The sequence below is a fragment of the Pangasianodon hypophthalmus genome, chromosome 29, assembly GCF_027358585.1.
Source record: "Pangasianodon hypophthalmus isolate fPanHyp1 chromosome 29, fPanHyp1.pri, whole genome shotgun sequence".
Lineage (NCBI taxonomy): Eukaryota > Metazoa > Chordata > Actinopteri > Siluriformes > Pangasiidae > Pangasianodon > Pangasianodon hypophthalmus.
In genome coordinates, this window is record NC_069738.1 from 913,543 (window position 1) to 931,525 (window position 17,983).

Genomic DNA, 17,983 nt, shown 5'->3' on the forward strand with positions numbered 1-17,983 from the left:
CAAACTGCCACATTTCTAATGTTAGTGTACATTTACATTTACAGCCTTTAGCAGATGCTTTTATCCAGAGTGACTTATAGAAGAGCTTTGTGGTCTCTATCAAAAAACACATCTTCACTAGTTCACTAGGTCAAAAAGTAAAAATACCATCAGTCTAAGATCCCTGTTGTGGGGCAGGGGGGCGGGGTTAAGTACAGTATTAAAAAAACAAGACAAGGATTTTTAAAAACACATTGACAAAGTGCTAATTCCAGTAATGTAAGAGCCTTGATGCAGGTCCTCCTTGTTCCCTGAGAGATGGCGGGTTCAGTCGACCCACATGTGCAAAAAAACATTGAGTGAGCGACACTTCTGCAGGCTGAAACACCTTGTTGAGGAGAGAGATCAGAGGAAAATGGCCAGATGGAATTGAGCTGCCAGGAAGTCTATAGTAACTCAAATAATCACTCTTTACAACCGTGGTGAGCAGAAAAGCATCTCAGCATGCACAAAACATCGAACCTAGAGGTGGATGAGCTCCAACAGCAGAAGACCACATCAGGTTCCTCTCCTGTCAGTCAAGAACAGGAATCTGAGGCGATCATGGGCACAGACTCACCCACACTGGACAGCTGAAGATTAGAAAAAAAATCACCTGGACTTTTTCCAGTCTTCAGCTGTTGACTTGAGTAACTATTGTTATTTGAGTTACAAGTATAGAGTTCAGCTCAGATCAGTCTGGTCATTCTCCTCTGATGTCTCTCATGAACAATGTGTTTCACCTTGGAGACTGTTGTGTGTGAAAATTCCAGGAGATCAGCAGTTTCTGAAATAATGAAGCCAGCTCGTCGGGCACCAACAACCATGCCACAGTTAAAGTCCCAGAGATCACACTTCTTCTTCATTCTGATGTTTGATGTGAACATTAACTGAAGCTCTTGATCTGTATCTGCATACATTGCTCTGCTGCCACATGATTGGCTGATTGGATAACAGTGAGCAGGTGTACAGGTGTTCCTAATAAAGTGGATGGTGAGTGTACATCAGCCCCGTCTAACTGGCAGAGGAGGAGGCGTCGCAGTCATTTATAATGATAATCTAGCCGTCACACAAAAACCTAGTCATAAATTCAACGCATTTGAAGTTCTTTATACTAACATAACATACGTAGCCACTAAAAATAAGTCTACCCAGGTGATTCCAGTAATTATTATTTACAGACCCCCAGGGCCATATTCGGAATTCCTGTGTGAATTTGCGGATTTCATCTCTAACCTGGTTGTTTCTTTAGACAAGGCATTAATTGTTGGAGACTTTAATATTCATTTTGATAATCCAGATGACCCTCTGAGAACAGCAGTTGTGTCCATTCTAGATTCTGTAGGGGTTAATCAGAATGTAATAGGACCCACCCATAGTGGTGGTCACACTCTTGATTTAATACTAACATTCGGATTAAATATAGAAAATATAGTCTCATGTCCACAGTCTGAAGCTATCTCAGATCATTACCTCATCTCATTTAAAATGTGTCTTAATCATAGTATATGCACCTTGCCACGTCACCGTGTCAAACGTACGTTCACGTCAACAACTGCACAGAGTTTTATCAGTAATCTCCCAGATTTATCAACCATGATTGGATCACCGTCTGATCCCGAACAACTTGACCAGGCAACTGAATGTTTAGAATCAACGTTCTGCAACTCACTAGATAAGGTAGCTCCACTTAAAAGAAAAATAATTAGGGAGAAAAAGCTAGCACCCTGGTATAGCGATCACACACGAACTTTAAAACAGACCACTCGAAAACTAGAACGTAAATGGCGTCAAACTAAATCAGTAGTATTTCAAATAGCATGGAAGGAGAGCCTTTTGAGCTATAGGAAAGCTCTTAGTGCTGCTAGATCAGTGTATCTCTCCACCCTAATTGAAGATAACAGAAATAATCCTAGATTCTTATTTAATACTGTACATTACTGTACATCAAGAACATTATGAAGCAGTGGACTAATCACAGCAAGAATCCATGGGAGTGTTTCTTAAAACATTCGTGGCAGGACTAAAAACATTGGTGGTTATATATTTGGCATATTCCCAATAATGGATGCAAATGACATCATTGTGGTTCATTTGAACAGATTAACAAAAGAGACTTTATGTTGAAATGTCATTTATTTGTGTTGGGGCATGATCATATACACACATAGTAAACTTTACAAACGTGTAAATGTTTGTAAATAGTGAGTACTTTATATAGACTTTAGAGTCGACCAGCAATCCACTTAACGACTTTGACCTTCACTGAACTTGACTGTTTCATGTTACCAAACTGCAAACACACGGCTATGTAATAAGACCTTTTCAAGATGTTACAGCATGCACATGCAGTACAGTGTACACATCTGGGTTGTAGGAACGTGTCCCATAATTTTTTTTTGTAAATTGGGCCAGTATCAAAAAGACGAAATGTGTGGAAAATGTGAAAAATACTGTTAAACCTGTGCCATTGAAATCAGTCAGAGTTATTGTAATTGTTATAAATAATATAATGATATTTTGTCAGCATATTATCCAACCCATTCCTAATGGAGTTATTCCACAAGTTTCTAGGCCCTGTGTGTTCTCTGGGGGTCCATTTCCCCTTGTTTGAGAACATAAATTCTTTAGTCCAAACTCATTCAGGACCTCTTCATCTAGGGGCCCAGGGTACAGAACAACATTCCCTTATGAAATAGTGAAATCCCTTATGCATGTTGTTCTAAATAAGCTAAATAAGGAATAGCACATGACAGACTGTGTCGGTATACAAATATAATCCATGCCGTGGTGCTGCGATATGTTACGTCCCCCGAGGTATAACCGCACAGTCTGGTGTGTGTTATTTATTACTGTCATGTCATTTTAACAGCTTTGTCTAAAGAAACAATTATAAACTGGTTTCCTCACCAGCCTCTCTTTCTCTCTCTCTCTCTATATTTCTATGTGTTAAACAAATTTCTTTTATTATCTTATTAACACTCTCAGACCAATCAGAGTCCAATCCGAATTCGGACTATTAAGAAGTCTTTTATTCATTCTTGACCTGCAGGTTAATCTGGAACCCGTCAAGGTACTCTTACTCAGTCCCTAGGATTATGTTTGTAACTTAAAATTGTTGCACTATTCTTTAAGTAATATCTGTTGAAAATGTGAAATAAAATTTCAATTAAATTGATCTGAAAATATGTCAATTAAATTAATAACTTTGTTTATGTATCTTTTTACTGAACCCCACACATCTTCTGTCTGGCTAGTTTTCCTGTGGCTTTGATCGCTGCCCTCACTGCCTTCCTTCGGTTTACCCCTTTGCTCTCAGCTGCCTTAATTGCACTCTCTCTCTCCTCTGATGTCACCTGTATTTTTCGAAACAATTTAGCAAATGCACCAATATACATATCAGCAATTAAGATTTCCTGAGCTTCAGATCGTGACTCTTCCAGTAAACTCCAGTAAATTTTCTGCCACTCAGTCTGATTCTTTTGTTCCTGACTGTAAGGCTTCAGTTTCTCCTCCAGCTTCTTATTCTGAATTTCCACAAGTGATTGTTCAAGACCTTCAAATGATTCCTCAGTGAAATGGTTCCCTTTATTCTGAGCCACCAATGACTCTATTTTACCCATTAAGTCTTTAAACTGTGTGTAGCTGGATGCATTGTTGTTCACACAGTAGAATCTGTTTCCACAGCTCTCCACAAGGGCTTTCAGCTCTGGGTCACCATCTTTTAAGTACTGCTCAATGGTTTGTTTTTTCTTTTCTAACTCATCCTTGCAGGTGAAGAGGATCATTGTGAATCGTTCTGCATTAGCACCAAAAACCTCTTTGAGCTGTTTCATAGTCTCCTTCTCCTCTGGTGTAAATCGTCCAATTCTGATCACTATGAGGAAAGCATGAGGGCCTGGAGATGAATAAGTCATGCATTTTACAATTTCCTTGATTACATCTTCTTGGCTGAGTTTGGTATCAAACAGTCCTGGTGTGTCGATTACAATGATGTGTTTATCACCCCTCTCTGTTTTTTCTGCGCTGCACTCTCGTGTTTGAGAAGATGAACTTGGTTCAGATGCGAACACATTTCTGCCCAGGATTGTGTTTCCTGTAGCGCTCTTCCCCACTCCAGTTTTCCCTAAAAGTACCAGCCTTCGCTGCGCTTTTCCCTCAGGATGCTGCTGCGACTCACTTGTTCCTGCTCCCTTGGTGTCCTCTGAAACTGACATAAAAATGGTTTAGGCTTTAATAAGGAAATATCAGATGATTTGCAGTCAATTCCAGAATTAGGTAAGATAAATAAATACATTGAGACAATAAGTGATATTTTGACCTTAAACATACAGTATTTTGTGTTCATAATTTTGCCTCTGTACTCCACCACAATGGATTTGAAATGAAGCAATCAAGATGTGATTGAAGTGTAGACTTTAATTCAACGGATTTAATTCAAGGGATTTAACAATACCACGTGATACCTTGTTTCTTAGAAAGTAAAATATGGAATGACAAAAAATCTAAATATGAATAATTTACAATGCATTCATTGATCCAAGCATGAACATGCAATACTGATAACTTACAATGTATTTCCCTATCCATGCTGTTCCTTCTCCTCTGGCCCATGACAAATGTTCCTCCATTATTCTTCACTGAGTTCTCAATCTTGTCCAGTAGCTCTGTAACCTGATCTTCTACAAGCTTTCTGTTGTTAAAAACATGGAAATGTCCACAGCACCTCTCTATCAGCTGCTTCAGTTCTTCTCCCTGCTCTTGGATGTGCTGCTCGATCGTCTCGTCCTCCTCCAGATCGTCTCCTCGTGTGAAGAGCACTATGATAAACTTCTGGATGTCTGGACTGAATAATTCTTTAATGAACTCCAGCATCTCCTCCTCATTCTGCAGCTCTTCTCCAACAGGAACCACAAGCAGAACAGCATGAAGACCAGACTGACAGAGAGACACCAGTTTGTCTTTCTCTCGCTTGAGCTCATCTTCTGTGACATCTGGATCCAGCAGGTCTGGAGTGTCAATCACACACACCTTCCTTCCTGCAACATGGCGGGTGTGCTCTTCACATGTTTTAGTAACTTTCTCTTTATAGCGTTTTGGACTGATGAACACTTTTTCTCCCAGGATTGTGTTTCCTGAGGAGCTTTTCCCAGATCCACTTCTCCCTAACAACAAGATCCTGATGGTGGAATCAGCTGCAGTGGGGGAAGGTCCAGCAACAGAGACTGAAAAATGCAAAGTGTGGATAAATGCAAATAGTTAGGGAAATCTGTGTAAGTGTTTATTAAAAACCAACTGCTGTTGTGCGTTCTGATGGAGGATCCACAGTTACTAAGTTGAGGAACAGGATTCAGTCACTCTGCATTACAGTGACTGTACTTTATTCCTCTTATTACCCAGCACTAGACTAACAGATGACGGGCCTTCCTAGAGTTAATAATTATTTGCTCTTCTATTTCATTTTCCCCTTAATTTATTTATGGCATTTCAAAGTTCAAAGTTCAAAGCATTTATTGTCATGTGCACAGTGAGGAAAGCAAGTTTCCCTGTACAATTAAATTCTTTCTTTGCTGTCCACATTGAATGCCAAGACAAGTGCAAACTGTAAAAATAAAGTTTCAGAGGTAGAAATACAGATTATGTATATAGGAATATAGACTATGTACATCTGTATGTGTGAGCGTGCAATATTGACTTGTGCAAAACAGTAGTACAGTAACATTATTTCTATATTGCCTTTCTCATGCCCAAGGTGCCTAACACATATACCGGTCAGCAAACAGCAGATAGACAGTGTGTTTGTTAGAGCACCACACAGCACAAAAAAAGGAAATAGTAACACAGTGTTAAACACATCACACCCGTGGAAATGCCATGTACATTACAAACTCAACACCAACTGCTGAAACACTGCACTGTATCAGTCAAATAACTCTAATAACTCATAATACTCATAACTCATAACTCTCATATAACACCAATAACTCATAACACTCATAACTCTCATAACTCATAATACTCATATAACACCAATAACTCATAACTCTCATAACTCTCATAACTCATAACTCTCATAACTCATAACTCATAACTCTCATAACTCATATAAACAGATGAAGGCTTCATCTTACCCGGAAATGGAGGCGCCGTCGCCATGTTGACTTCACTCTGATTAAATCATGACAAACTGCTAGAATCAGCTGGAGATGAGAAAATAAACACACTGAATAAATCTATAGAGACTGACTCACTGTAGCTTCATTTTTTATAAAAGACACATGCCGTAGAAACACTTACACAAGGCCTGGAGTAAAGAGAAGCTGTGTGTCTGCGCTCTGAGAGACGGATTGCACTTTCACTTTTGAGAAACACAGTCTACTGGCTCCATCTTCTGGCAGGAACAGGAATTACAACAAAGGAAAACACGAAAACACGAGATCAGCCTCTTCCTCTCAACAATGTACACCAGACAAAATGTGCATTATTAATCATTTCATCATAATCATAGCAATTACTTAAAAATTGATGCCAGAATACACAGAATACATCACATAATTTCATTTTTTTTTTGTCGACAGCGAGCGGAGGCCATACAAGCCGGAACCACCGTCTAAAATAATCTCAACTAATCTTCGACTGAGGCACATTAAACACTCAACATGTCTAACATTCAGCTTGTTCAGTGTGTTGAGTGCAGGATGTTTAGTCACTCTTCCTCCGTCGTTAGTATTAACTTTATTTGTGATAAATGCATGTTAGTTAGCTCTCTGACGGAGAAGATTGCTGCATTAGAGGTGCGCATCCAGACTCTAGAGAGGGTTTGTGAGAGTGAGAGCAGCGTAGTTTCTGTAGGGGAAAGTCTGGATGCCTTAGGCGGAGTTAGTAATCACCCAACTCCGGCATTAGAGCCCTCACAGCGGGGCGAATGGGTGACGACTTGGTGGCATAATCGCAAAGCCAAAGCTAACGCTAAGGCTCGCCCACAGGAGCACCACTCCTCTCCGCTTCACGTGTCCAACAGGTTTGCTCTCCTCAGTGAAGCACCCGCTGAGAAACCTGAAAGAGCTCTGGTTATAGGTGACTCTATCTTGCGGCACGTGAAATTAGCTAGGCCTTTAGGGGCACCAGCAGCTTTAGTTAGGTGTATACCGGGAGCCAGGGCGCCGGACATAGCAGGTAATCTTAGGGTGTTAGGCAAGCACAGGTTCTCAAAGATAGTTATTCATGTAGGAGCTAATGATATACGCCTTCGTCAGTCTGAGGTTACTAAGAGTAACTTGGTAGAGGTGTGTAAATTAGCGAAGGCGATGTCCGATGCTGTAGTATGCTCTGGCCCCATCCCAATGCGGCGTGGCGATGTAGCTTACAGCAGGTTATGGTCTCTGAACTGCTGGATGTCCAGGTGGTGCTCCGAAAACAATGTGGGCTTTATAGATAATTGGAGTAGTTTTGAGGGCAAGGCTGGCCTGTTAGGGCGGGACGGTGTCCATCCCACTCAGGAAGGTGCTGCTAGGAAAAAAATACATTCTAGGAATGTAATATTGTAATATTATGTTAATGAATACCCCAGCTCCCTACAAGGGTACTGAATTTCCTCCTGAAAGATTCCTGCTACAGTGCCAGTTTTACTTTGAAAGCCTGGCAGACCCTAAGTCTGAGGAGAGTGAATGGCTGAGATTCATGTTGTCCTGGTTCACAAACCTGGTCACTCAAAGACACCCAAGCCCAGAAAACGCAGCTGAGTTTGTTAGCCTCCTGAGATGAATGTTCCTGCTGCCCAGGTGTGAGAAATTTTTGTTTTCTGGTAAGACGTGTTCTCAATAAAATGTACATGCATTATTAGCGTATGGTGTGTGTACGCTGTACAAAAAACTATAACAAAAAAATGACTTCATCAAGCTCTCAGCTCACATGACATGGAGGGCTGTTTGGTGTGTTAGAGGTAGAGCTGTTAAACTTTTCTTCTATCATTCTGCCATCCTTCTGTTTTGAATGTGTTTTTAACAGTTTTCAAAGCAGTGTGTTAGCGTTTGAAATGCGTTTGCTGCAAATTTATCGTGTTCTGCAGGTTGTGGAGTGAATGACAAACGCGTTCATGGATTTTGAAGATGTGGTCACTGAATGCATTTTGTGTGAAAGCAGTGAAAAATGATTCACAGTTTGATCCACATAGACTTCTGTTTCACTGACTGTGTGAAGAGCTTCGACAGTGTGACTTTAGTTTTGACCAATGCGTTAGCAATTGAAAAAAAAACTGTAATAATTCAGACATATTTGAAAGTTGATCATTTAAATCTCTAATTAAAAATTCTAAAATTAAAAAGGGGATATTCTATGAGACTGATGAACTGGTATGTACCTTCCATATACAGTGCTTCCTGTATAAGCAGAACTATTTCCCCTACAGTTTTAGGGTGCCTCAGTGAGGAACAGTACTTGGCTTTTGTGAGATCAGAGTAATACCAAACTTTGCATTTAAAAACATAGAGCCCCTGTTTACATAGAAAGAGTCCATATCTCCAACACGTGGTGTTAAATAGCCTACAGCATTTACAGAGTTAGAGCCTGTGCCTGGAAACAGTTTTAACATTGCTACCGTTCACTGCTCAGCTAATTCACATTAGCTTCAGGAGCGTTAGTATGTATTAGTATGTATTAATCAGTAATAACTAGTTTTGCATAGGATCCAGAGCAGACCTACCCACACATCCTGAAGCTTAGCAGAGGCGTTAGAATATTGGAGTTATTCTATGCTTTGATTATCAGTAATTAATTGAGTTAATTACACAGTCGTATAACAGTGTTGTCTCACCTTGTGTCCTTCATATATCAGGTGTGCAGTTGTACTGCCTACCTTACCTTGCCCAACATAGCTGTTGCCAGTTTTGTTCTTCACTCTGACCAGTCAGAGGAGACTTGAGAGCAGATTCCATACACACACGTGCAGAGGCATCAGAATATTAGAAGTGTTCTGTGCTTTAATTGACTATTATAATTAACTCTAGTTATTATAATTAACTCATATAAGTCCAGGCAAGGACTGCAATAAACTCCAAAGCAGTGAGAAAGATGGCCCACAAACACTTGCCACTAAAACGGCACTGAGGACCAACAAGAAAGTTCCCACTGCCACTCAGAAGCACAGAGGAAAGCAGAAAGTCTCGAACCCTACCAATGGGGGGAGATATTAAAGAAATTTCATGTATTTTAGCCACATGTGAAATGCATCAGCCCACAAGCATGGAGCTACCTTCTTCCACATTGCCTGATACTTTTCAGAGGAAGATGTTCCTGTTGTTATCTTCTGGCTTCTTCACAGCATAATAGCATCTTTCCAGTAACAGTTATCACAGTTGTTTAACAAAACTCTTAGCACCCTATTTATCACACCTGTATCAAATCTCTACATCTACATCTACAAGCTGTGTGCAATGTGCAAGCTATGTATAATGATTGCAGTTTCACAGGAAACTAGAAGAAGCTCATGTATAATTTATAAGAGTAAGACTTACAGAGGCGCCATGCCTGGTAGCCTGCACAGTATGCATAATGAGTCTTAAGAGTATTTTAACAGTCAGTGCGCTCAACCCACCAAAAGATTACACATTTTCACACTACACTTCGAACCACTGTCTTGTAGAAGGATACTTAACTAATGTTAACATTTTCTATAACATAAAAAGCATAAGACTTTTATCTCACACCTGAATGTTACGTTCACATAAGACACTGACCTAGTCTGGACCAGTCTAGTTATTATGTTGTTTTGAATTCAGGGGCCGCTCCTGACTTCTGAGAGCGGCTCAGTAGTACACAATTAGTCTGTTGCCACAACATGACTATGGGTATTTAAATGTACTAACACTAGTACTAACCTTCCTCTGCTACAGGCCTTATGATGTGTTTCTTCATTTCCATCTGTGGCAGGTGGGGGCATGGTTTAGCCAGGAAGAATACTGTCAGTGCTTCTGATAGTATAATCTATAGTATAACTAGTTAATATAATGATATCATGACAGCGATAGAAGGAATAGTTTTAACTGAATGTAAGCTTTATTACAAAGGTTGTTTTGTATTTTAACACAAGCCCCTCTTGAAATCAGAACAAGTAAAGAAAATGTATCTTATCCACAACCTGCACTGTACAAACTACTGACATATGAGCAAAACTTTCCTAACGTTCACATCTCATTCCAATAACCTGCATTATATACAGAACAAACCCACACAGAACCTAAGCACACAGCAGGATGTGAACCGTGACACATTTCAGTATCTTAACATCTTAATATTTATATCAGGGATTTCCACCTCACGCTGAGCTCTTCTGCACACGCTACGGCACGCGATTCCGTGTTGTCCTCCCCAAAACGTGATCTCCGCTCCTCCAGCTCTGGTCTTTAACTGTCCCTCAGACATTTTTACATTCTATGCGTGATAGAGCCTTTACTTCTTCTGCTCCAAAACTGTGGAACTCGCTAGCATCTGATCTTAGAGAAGCCCAGTCTTTTAGTGTATTTAAATCTTCTCTCAAACTTAATTCTTTAGAATTGCTTTTACTTGATCATTTAGTATTTTCTTTTCCTATATAAAGTGTCATGAGAGGCCTTTTTAAAGGCACTTTTTATTATTGTCTCCACCCACGTCCCGTCATTGGCTGTTTGCCTCATGTGTCTTCATTACTCTTTGCCCTTTATTTAGTTTGTGGGTTTAAACCCTTCTTTTTCTTTGTTTAAGCATGAAGTATTGTTCAGTGTTCACCTGCCTGTCTTCACTAAGCCTTTGATTTCCGTGTTTGCCATGTTAGTTACTGATTTCTTCTAGTTTCCTGATTCCTGTGTTTTGCCTTGGCCCAGTTGACTCGGTTTGTTCATCGCCTGACCATAGCCAGTTTGTTGACCTTGATATTGACTTTTGTTTTGAATTTGTCTGCCTCTCAATAAAACTTCTTTTTATGCAGTTGCATCCGTCTCAACTCTCAACTACGTGACAATTTCCAACACAAGGACCTTGGACATGAATAAATGTAAATAAATCTTTGCACTGCAAGCTGTTTTATGATTTATTATAAAAGTAATGAAAAATGTGTGAAAATTCAGAATGATAACAATCACCACTGCAATCATAAAAAAATGAAGTAATATTAATAACAAACTACCTTAAGATCTTAAAATATATTTGTCAACAGAGTAATCAATAAGAACTATAAAAATGTTTTTTAAACCCAAATAAATACATGCAATAAGTCAGTAATAAACACTGTGTGTGTGTTACAGTAAAAAAGCCGAAGTTGATTAGTAATAAAAAATACAGCATTTAAAATGTACATAAATACATGACAGTAACTTGCCTAGTTTAGTCCTGATTTTGAAATCGACTCCATGTTAACCGATGCCTTACATTAGAGTTAGGGATCAAGTGAGATGTCTCGGAACTGTTTTCTTCCAAAAACATGAGCTCCAAATCAGGTGACTCAATCCCACTTTCCACTGGTGCATTTTCTGGGGCACTTTCTCTCTGTGTGCTCTGCTTTTTCTGCTTATATTTTTCTACAAGTTTACGTGGGACATTACTGATACCAGACCCAATGCCTGCACCTGCAGGACCTCCAACAGCACCACCCACTACAGCTCCTGCTACAGTTCCAGATAGAGCTCCACTTCCAAATGCAACACCACCAGCAGTAAGCAAAAAATACTTGAATCTTTTGAAAAACCCTTTGAAACCCTTCTCCTCCTCCTCTCTGCTTTTATTCTCTATCATCCTCTCCTCTAGCTCTCTCCTGAGTCTCTCTGTTTCCTCGCTCATCTTCTCCTTCTCCTCTTGTCTGAGCCTCTCTGTTTCCTCCCTTATCTTCATCTCCTCCTCTTCATCTCTCCTGAATTTTGCTGCTTCCTCATACATCTCATTGGTATAACAGGTTCCTCCGTTCTCCTCCACCATTCTGTCTATCTTCTGCAGTAGCTCACTGACCTGCTTTCTGTTTCTCAGGTCTTTATTGTTGAAGATGTGATATCTACCTCCACACTGAGCAACTAGCCTGCTGAGAGATCTGTTCTGCTGAATCAACGTATCCACAGACTTCCCCTCTAACTGGTCTCCATAAGTGAAGAGAATTATTGTGTATCTTTTCATCTCTCTCCCAAAAATCAGCTCTAATTTCTCTATAACATTTTCCTCCTGTTCAGTAAATCTACTATTAACAGGAAGGATGTAAAGTAAAGCGTGAGGTCCTGGACTGGACAGATAAATACTCCTCCCTATCTCCTCACTTAACTCTTCACGGGACAGTTGTGTGTCGAAGAACCCTGGTGTGTCGATCATGGACACGGTCCTCCTTAAAACTACATCCTGTTGCATTTCACTCATTGAGGTTACAGACGATGAACCAAACTCAGATCTGAATCTCTTCTTTCCCAGGATGGTGTTTCCTGAAGCGCTCTTCCCAACACCCGTCTTCCCCACCAGCACGATCCTCCTGTCTTCTTCAGGGTGCAGCGGTGTTGTCTCTGGAACTGATTATATGTCATACTTTATCAAATATCATATTTTATCATACAAAATATCATATTTTAAGTGCACATCTATGAATATATACACATATATATATATATATATATATATATATATATATATATATATATATATATATATATATATATATATATATATATATATATGTATTTATATACACACACACACATATGTGGCGATGTGATCTGCCATTTTTTGTATGAGGAGCGGATCTAGGGTACGCTTCGTGGATATAAAAGGAGATAGGACTGACGCCTAACTAAGTGCGTCCAGTTGGGTCCTGGAAGTGAAGTAAATTTTGGTGCGCCGGGTGCACATTCAGGAGGTAGGAGCTGCTGGTGGTAGCTACAATGTGGTCTGTGTTTATGCGGGGTTATTTGAGACTTATTTTATTTAATAGCATGGCTGAGGAGAACTACGGATGTATTGAGTGAAGGCTGATCTCCGCGAGAGTTCGATTTGCGCGCCACCGAGCGCGTTGGGCGGGTTGCGTTGCCAGTCGCAGGTATGTTATGCTTTAATGTTTGGACAAAGTGGTAATAACTCCCTTTTTTTAAATTTAATTATTGTTTTATTTTAGTAGTGATACGGGGGCTGGAAGGTGTTGCAGCAGGCTTTTTGTGGGGCGCTGCTAGATTCGGTGCGGCGCTGTTCGTCTGTATGAGCTGCACCTACGAGCACGGGTTATTCACCGGCTGTTTAGGAACGCCTGCACAGATCGGATTGCTTCCTTTCTATGAGTTGTACCCTCCGACCAACCTTCTGCCTTTTTTTTCCCAGAACCACGCATGGGTTTGTATATGCGTTCGGGGCTAATTGGATGACCATTTCATTTCAGCAAGAAGGGTTTCGGATGATCGGAGCGATCATTGCAGCTTGAGGTGATTCATTCAAATTTTACGGTTTCAGGCATCCGGTGAATGTGGGACTTGAGGAGGGGTACCGGAGGCGAATAGCGACGTGTTTGTCAGTACTATTTGGTTGTGTTTTTGTGTGTGTGTATGTGGTTGTGTATTTTGAATTTTTTTCTTTGTAAATGTTTTTTTTGTGAGCAGTTTGACTTGCTCATTTCCTCTAACAGCTCAAGCTAAATGTTCCTTTATTGAGGATATTATTTAAGTGTATGTGTGGTTGTGTCTTATATTTTGTTCTTTTTTTCCCTTCAGAATTGGGGGCTAGCATTAGCCAGAGTCCTCCGTGTGTGGTGGTGGTGCGGCTGTCAGCTTGCAGTGTTCACAACGGGTGGTTTGGTGCTGTGGTGGCACGTGTGGTTGCTGTGTTTTTTGGATAGGCAAGATGATTTCCCCAGTTCTGAAGTGGTAAAGTGTGCATGTGTGTAATGTTATATGAGTGATGTGTTTTAATGTTTGTATATTAAAGAGATCAGTGCTGCAGTTTATTGTACGCCGTTCTGAATAAATGGTGTGAACCCTTTCATCATTGTTTGATACCTGTCTCAGCCACAACAAATCTGTGTATTGGGTACTTGATGTACTTGTGGGTCCCCAGCCAAATTTCTGGGGTGGTGTAGTCTAAAATTTAGTGCCAAAAATTGGCAACAGTTCTAATCCTTGAGATAGGAGGGCCACACACACATATATGTATATATATATATATATATATATATATATATATATATATATATATATATATATATAATGTGTATGTATATATATATGTTGATCAGTGCTGGCTTGGGATGGGCGTCATCACGCATCTCAACCAATCAGAGCATTTGGGGTGGGGCTAAGACTGCTGAAGCGCGCACATGAACCAGGAAAACCGGAACAGAAAAATGGAGAACGGTACCGAGCTCTTACATGGACATGTTCAGTTGAAATCTCTTCCCTGACATGTTCAGAACATCTTCATTTATAAATGTTAACGTGCTGTTGCTCTGAAGGTGTTATAATGTTATGATCGGGGCTCTGGGCTCTGAGCATTACATGGACAAACTAGACTAAACGTTAATGCTCTGGCAGTGGCAGATAACTTTGGTTTTATGTTTAATTTGATTACATTAATGTTTAAGTTGAGATTTACAATAAATATCTGAAATTAAAATTTTTAACTGTTACTATGTAAAGGGAATACTGCTGTAAAAAGCACCTCATCTGTTTAAAGTGTTTGCAAACCAAATGTTATTGCACTTTTGTTCATATAGCAGTACTTTTCAAATAAAAGTGCACAATACACTACTTTTCAATTCATTATTTAATTTTGCGCTTAACAATGCGATTAATCGCGATTAAAAATTTTAATCATTTCCCAGCATTAATATATATATATACGCTATCAGAGAGTTAACTTTTTCTCTGTGGTACTTCAGAAACGGATTAAACTGCATTTAATGTTAATTATATTGCATTTATTACCATAAATTATTATTTTTTCATTATTCCTCAAATCAGAATAATTCAGTAACATTTGAAAAATCTTCGTTTATGATATCCTATCCCCAAATACTGCACACACACTGCACACATACTGCACACACACTGCACACACACTGCACAAATATCGCACCAATACTGCACACACACTACACAGACACTGCACAAATACTGCACAAATACTGCACACACACTACACAGACACTGCACAAATACTGCACACATACTGCACACACACTGCATACACACTGCACACACACTACAAACACACTACACAGACACTGCACAAATACTGCGCACATACTGCGCACACACTGCACACACACTGCACCAATACTGCACACACACTGCACACACACTGAACACACACTGCACACACCCTGCACACACACTGCACCAATACTGCACACACACTGCACACACACTGCACAAATACTGCGCACACACTGCGCACACACTGCGCACACACTGCACAAATACTGCGCACACACTGCACAAATACTGCACACACACTGCACAAATACTGCACAAATACTGCACACACACTGCACACACACTGCACAAATACTGCACACACACTGCACACACACTGCACAAACACTGCACACACACTGCACAAACACTGCACACACACTGCACACACACTGCACAAACACTGCACACACACTGCACAAACACTGCACACACACTGCACAAACACTGCACACATACTGCACACACACTGCACACACACACACTGCACAAATACTGCACACACACTGCACACACACTGCACACACACCCTGCACACACACTGCACACACACTGCACACATACTGCACACACACACACTGCACACACACTGCACACACACTGCACAAATACTGCACACACACTGCACACACACTGCACACACACTGCACACATACTGCACACACACTGCACACACACACTGCACACACACTGCACAAATACTGCACAAACACTGCACACACACTGCACACACACTGCACAAACACTGCACACACACTGCACACACACACTGCACAAATACTGCACACACACTGCACCAATACTGCACACATACTGCACACACACTGCACACACACTGCACACACACTGCACACACACTGCACACACACTGCACACATACTGCACACATACTGCACAAACACTGCACACACACTGCACCAATACTGCACACACACTGCACACACACTGCACACACACTGCACACATACTGCGCACACACTGCACAAACACTGCACACACACTGCACACACACTGCAAACATACTGCACAAACACTGCACACACACACTGCACACACACTGCACACACACTGCACAAACACTGCACACACACACTGCACACACACACTGCACACAGACACTGCACAAACACTGCACACATACTGCACAAACACTGCACACACACTGCACACACACACTGCACACACACTGCACACACACTGCACACACTGCACAAATACTACACACACACTGCACAAATACTGCACATATACTGCACACACACTACACACACACTGCACAAATACTGCACATATACTGCACACACACTACACACACACTGCACACATACTGCACACAAATCTGAGGAGTATGAGTAAAGAGACACTTAAACATCTCACTTTTTATGAATAACCAACACAAAAACCCTGGTAACTCCACAGGGTTCACAAACCTTTTCTTGTTACTGTATATGCCACATATCACCCCATTGCCATCATCCAGCAAACAATTATAATAAAATCACAGACCCTGTTGGTATTATGTTAATTGACCCTTGTGTCCAGAGTCCTTTTGGTATAGCAGTAATTAATGTGTTACTATTACCTTGTAATTCTGTAAAAAACAGTCTGCATGGTGTCATACTAATATGTTAAAACTGAACAAAATAAATAATAATGTGAACTGAACATTAAATGCTTTGCATTTGCGCTTTACATAGAAATGAATCAGTTTAATTAAAACTCATAACTAGAGGGGGAGGATTTTACTTCAATAAGGACTCCCTTCATGTTCAAAATGCACAGAGAACCTGGACTAAGGACATGTTATGAGTGTAAATTATGCATTTTTAGCACTCCTTGTATTCTTCACCATGACAATTTCATGTCCCTTCACATAAACACACTGTCACCTGGATACTGATTAGTCTCAAGTGACAAGAATAAGCAGTCACACACGTTCTCAGTTATCTCTCATCCAGCTTCACTATGATATATTAGCTGTTAGTGAGTTCACTTATTATCATGTTCGATTATTTGCCTGCACTGCAATTCTATTTAACTCATTTATTCTGCCTTATTATTATGGTGTGATAAACGAGTTAGTTTATCATGTTGCTTAGAAATTAAAATATGCGCAATCTAAATATGAATATTTTACAGTGCATTCACGAACATGCAATCATGCAAACAATATGCATCATGAACATGTAATACTGATAACTTACAATAGGTGCCCCAATCCATGCTGTTCCTTCTCCTCTGGCCCATGACAAATGTTCCTACATTATTCTTCACTGAGTTCTCAATCTTGTCCAGTAGCTCTGTAACCTGATCTTCTACAAGCTGTTTGTTGTTAAAAACATGGAAATGTCCACAGCACCTCTCTATCAGCTGCTTCAGTTCTTCTCCCTGCTCTTGGATGTGCTGCTCGATCGTCTCGTCCTCCTCCAGCTCGTCTCCTCGTGTGAAGAGCACTATGATAAACTTCTGGATGTCTGGACTGAATAATTCTTTAATGAACTCCAGCATCTCCTCCTCATTCTGCAGCTCTTCTCCAACAGGAACCACAAGCAGAACAGCATGAAGGCCAGACTGACAGAGAGACACCAGTTTGTCTTTCTCTCGCTTGAGCTCATCTTCTGTGACATCTGGATCCAGCAGGTCTGGAGTGTCAATCACACACACCTTCCTTCCTGCAACATGGCGGATTTGCTCTTCACATGTTTTAGTAACTTTCTCTTTATAGCGTTTTGGACTGATGAACACTTTTTCTCCCAGGATTGTGTTTCCTGAGGAGCTTTTCCCAG

General features: G+C 40.5%; 2 protein-coding genes across 2 annotated transcripts; both read right to left on the bottom strand.

The window, feature by feature from the left end:
• Window positions 1–3,032: 3,032 nt before the first annotated feature.
• Window positions 3,033–6,401, bottom strand: LOC113527787 (GTPase IMAP family member 8). The gene is made up of 4 exons (XM_026915926.3): window positions 6,316–6,401; window positions 6,150–6,218; window positions 4,590–5,243; window positions 3,033–4,228 (listed from the first exon to the last, which is right to left on the bottom strand). Exons 2-4 carry the CDS (start codon window positions 6,172–6,174, stop codon window positions 3,243–3,245), a joined length of 1,665 nt encoding a protein of 554 aa, XP_026771727.3. The 5' UTR covers window positions 6,175–6,218; window positions 6,316–6,401; the 3' UTR covers window positions 3,033–3,242.
• A 3,760-nt stretch (window positions 6,402–10,161) lies between these two features.
• Window positions 10,162–17,977, bottom strand: LOC128317050 (GTPase IMAP family member 7-like). The gene is made up of 2 exons (XM_053231231.1): window positions 17,402–17,977; window positions 10,162–12,533 (listed from the first exon to the last, which is right to left on the bottom strand). Exons 1-2 carry the CDS (start codon window positions 17,703–17,705, stop codon window positions 11,374–11,376), a joined length of 1,464 nt encoding a protein of 487 aa, XP_053087206.1. The 5' UTR covers window positions 17,706–17,977; the 3' UTR covers window positions 10,162–11,373.
• Window positions 17,978–17,983: the final 6 nt, after the last annotated feature.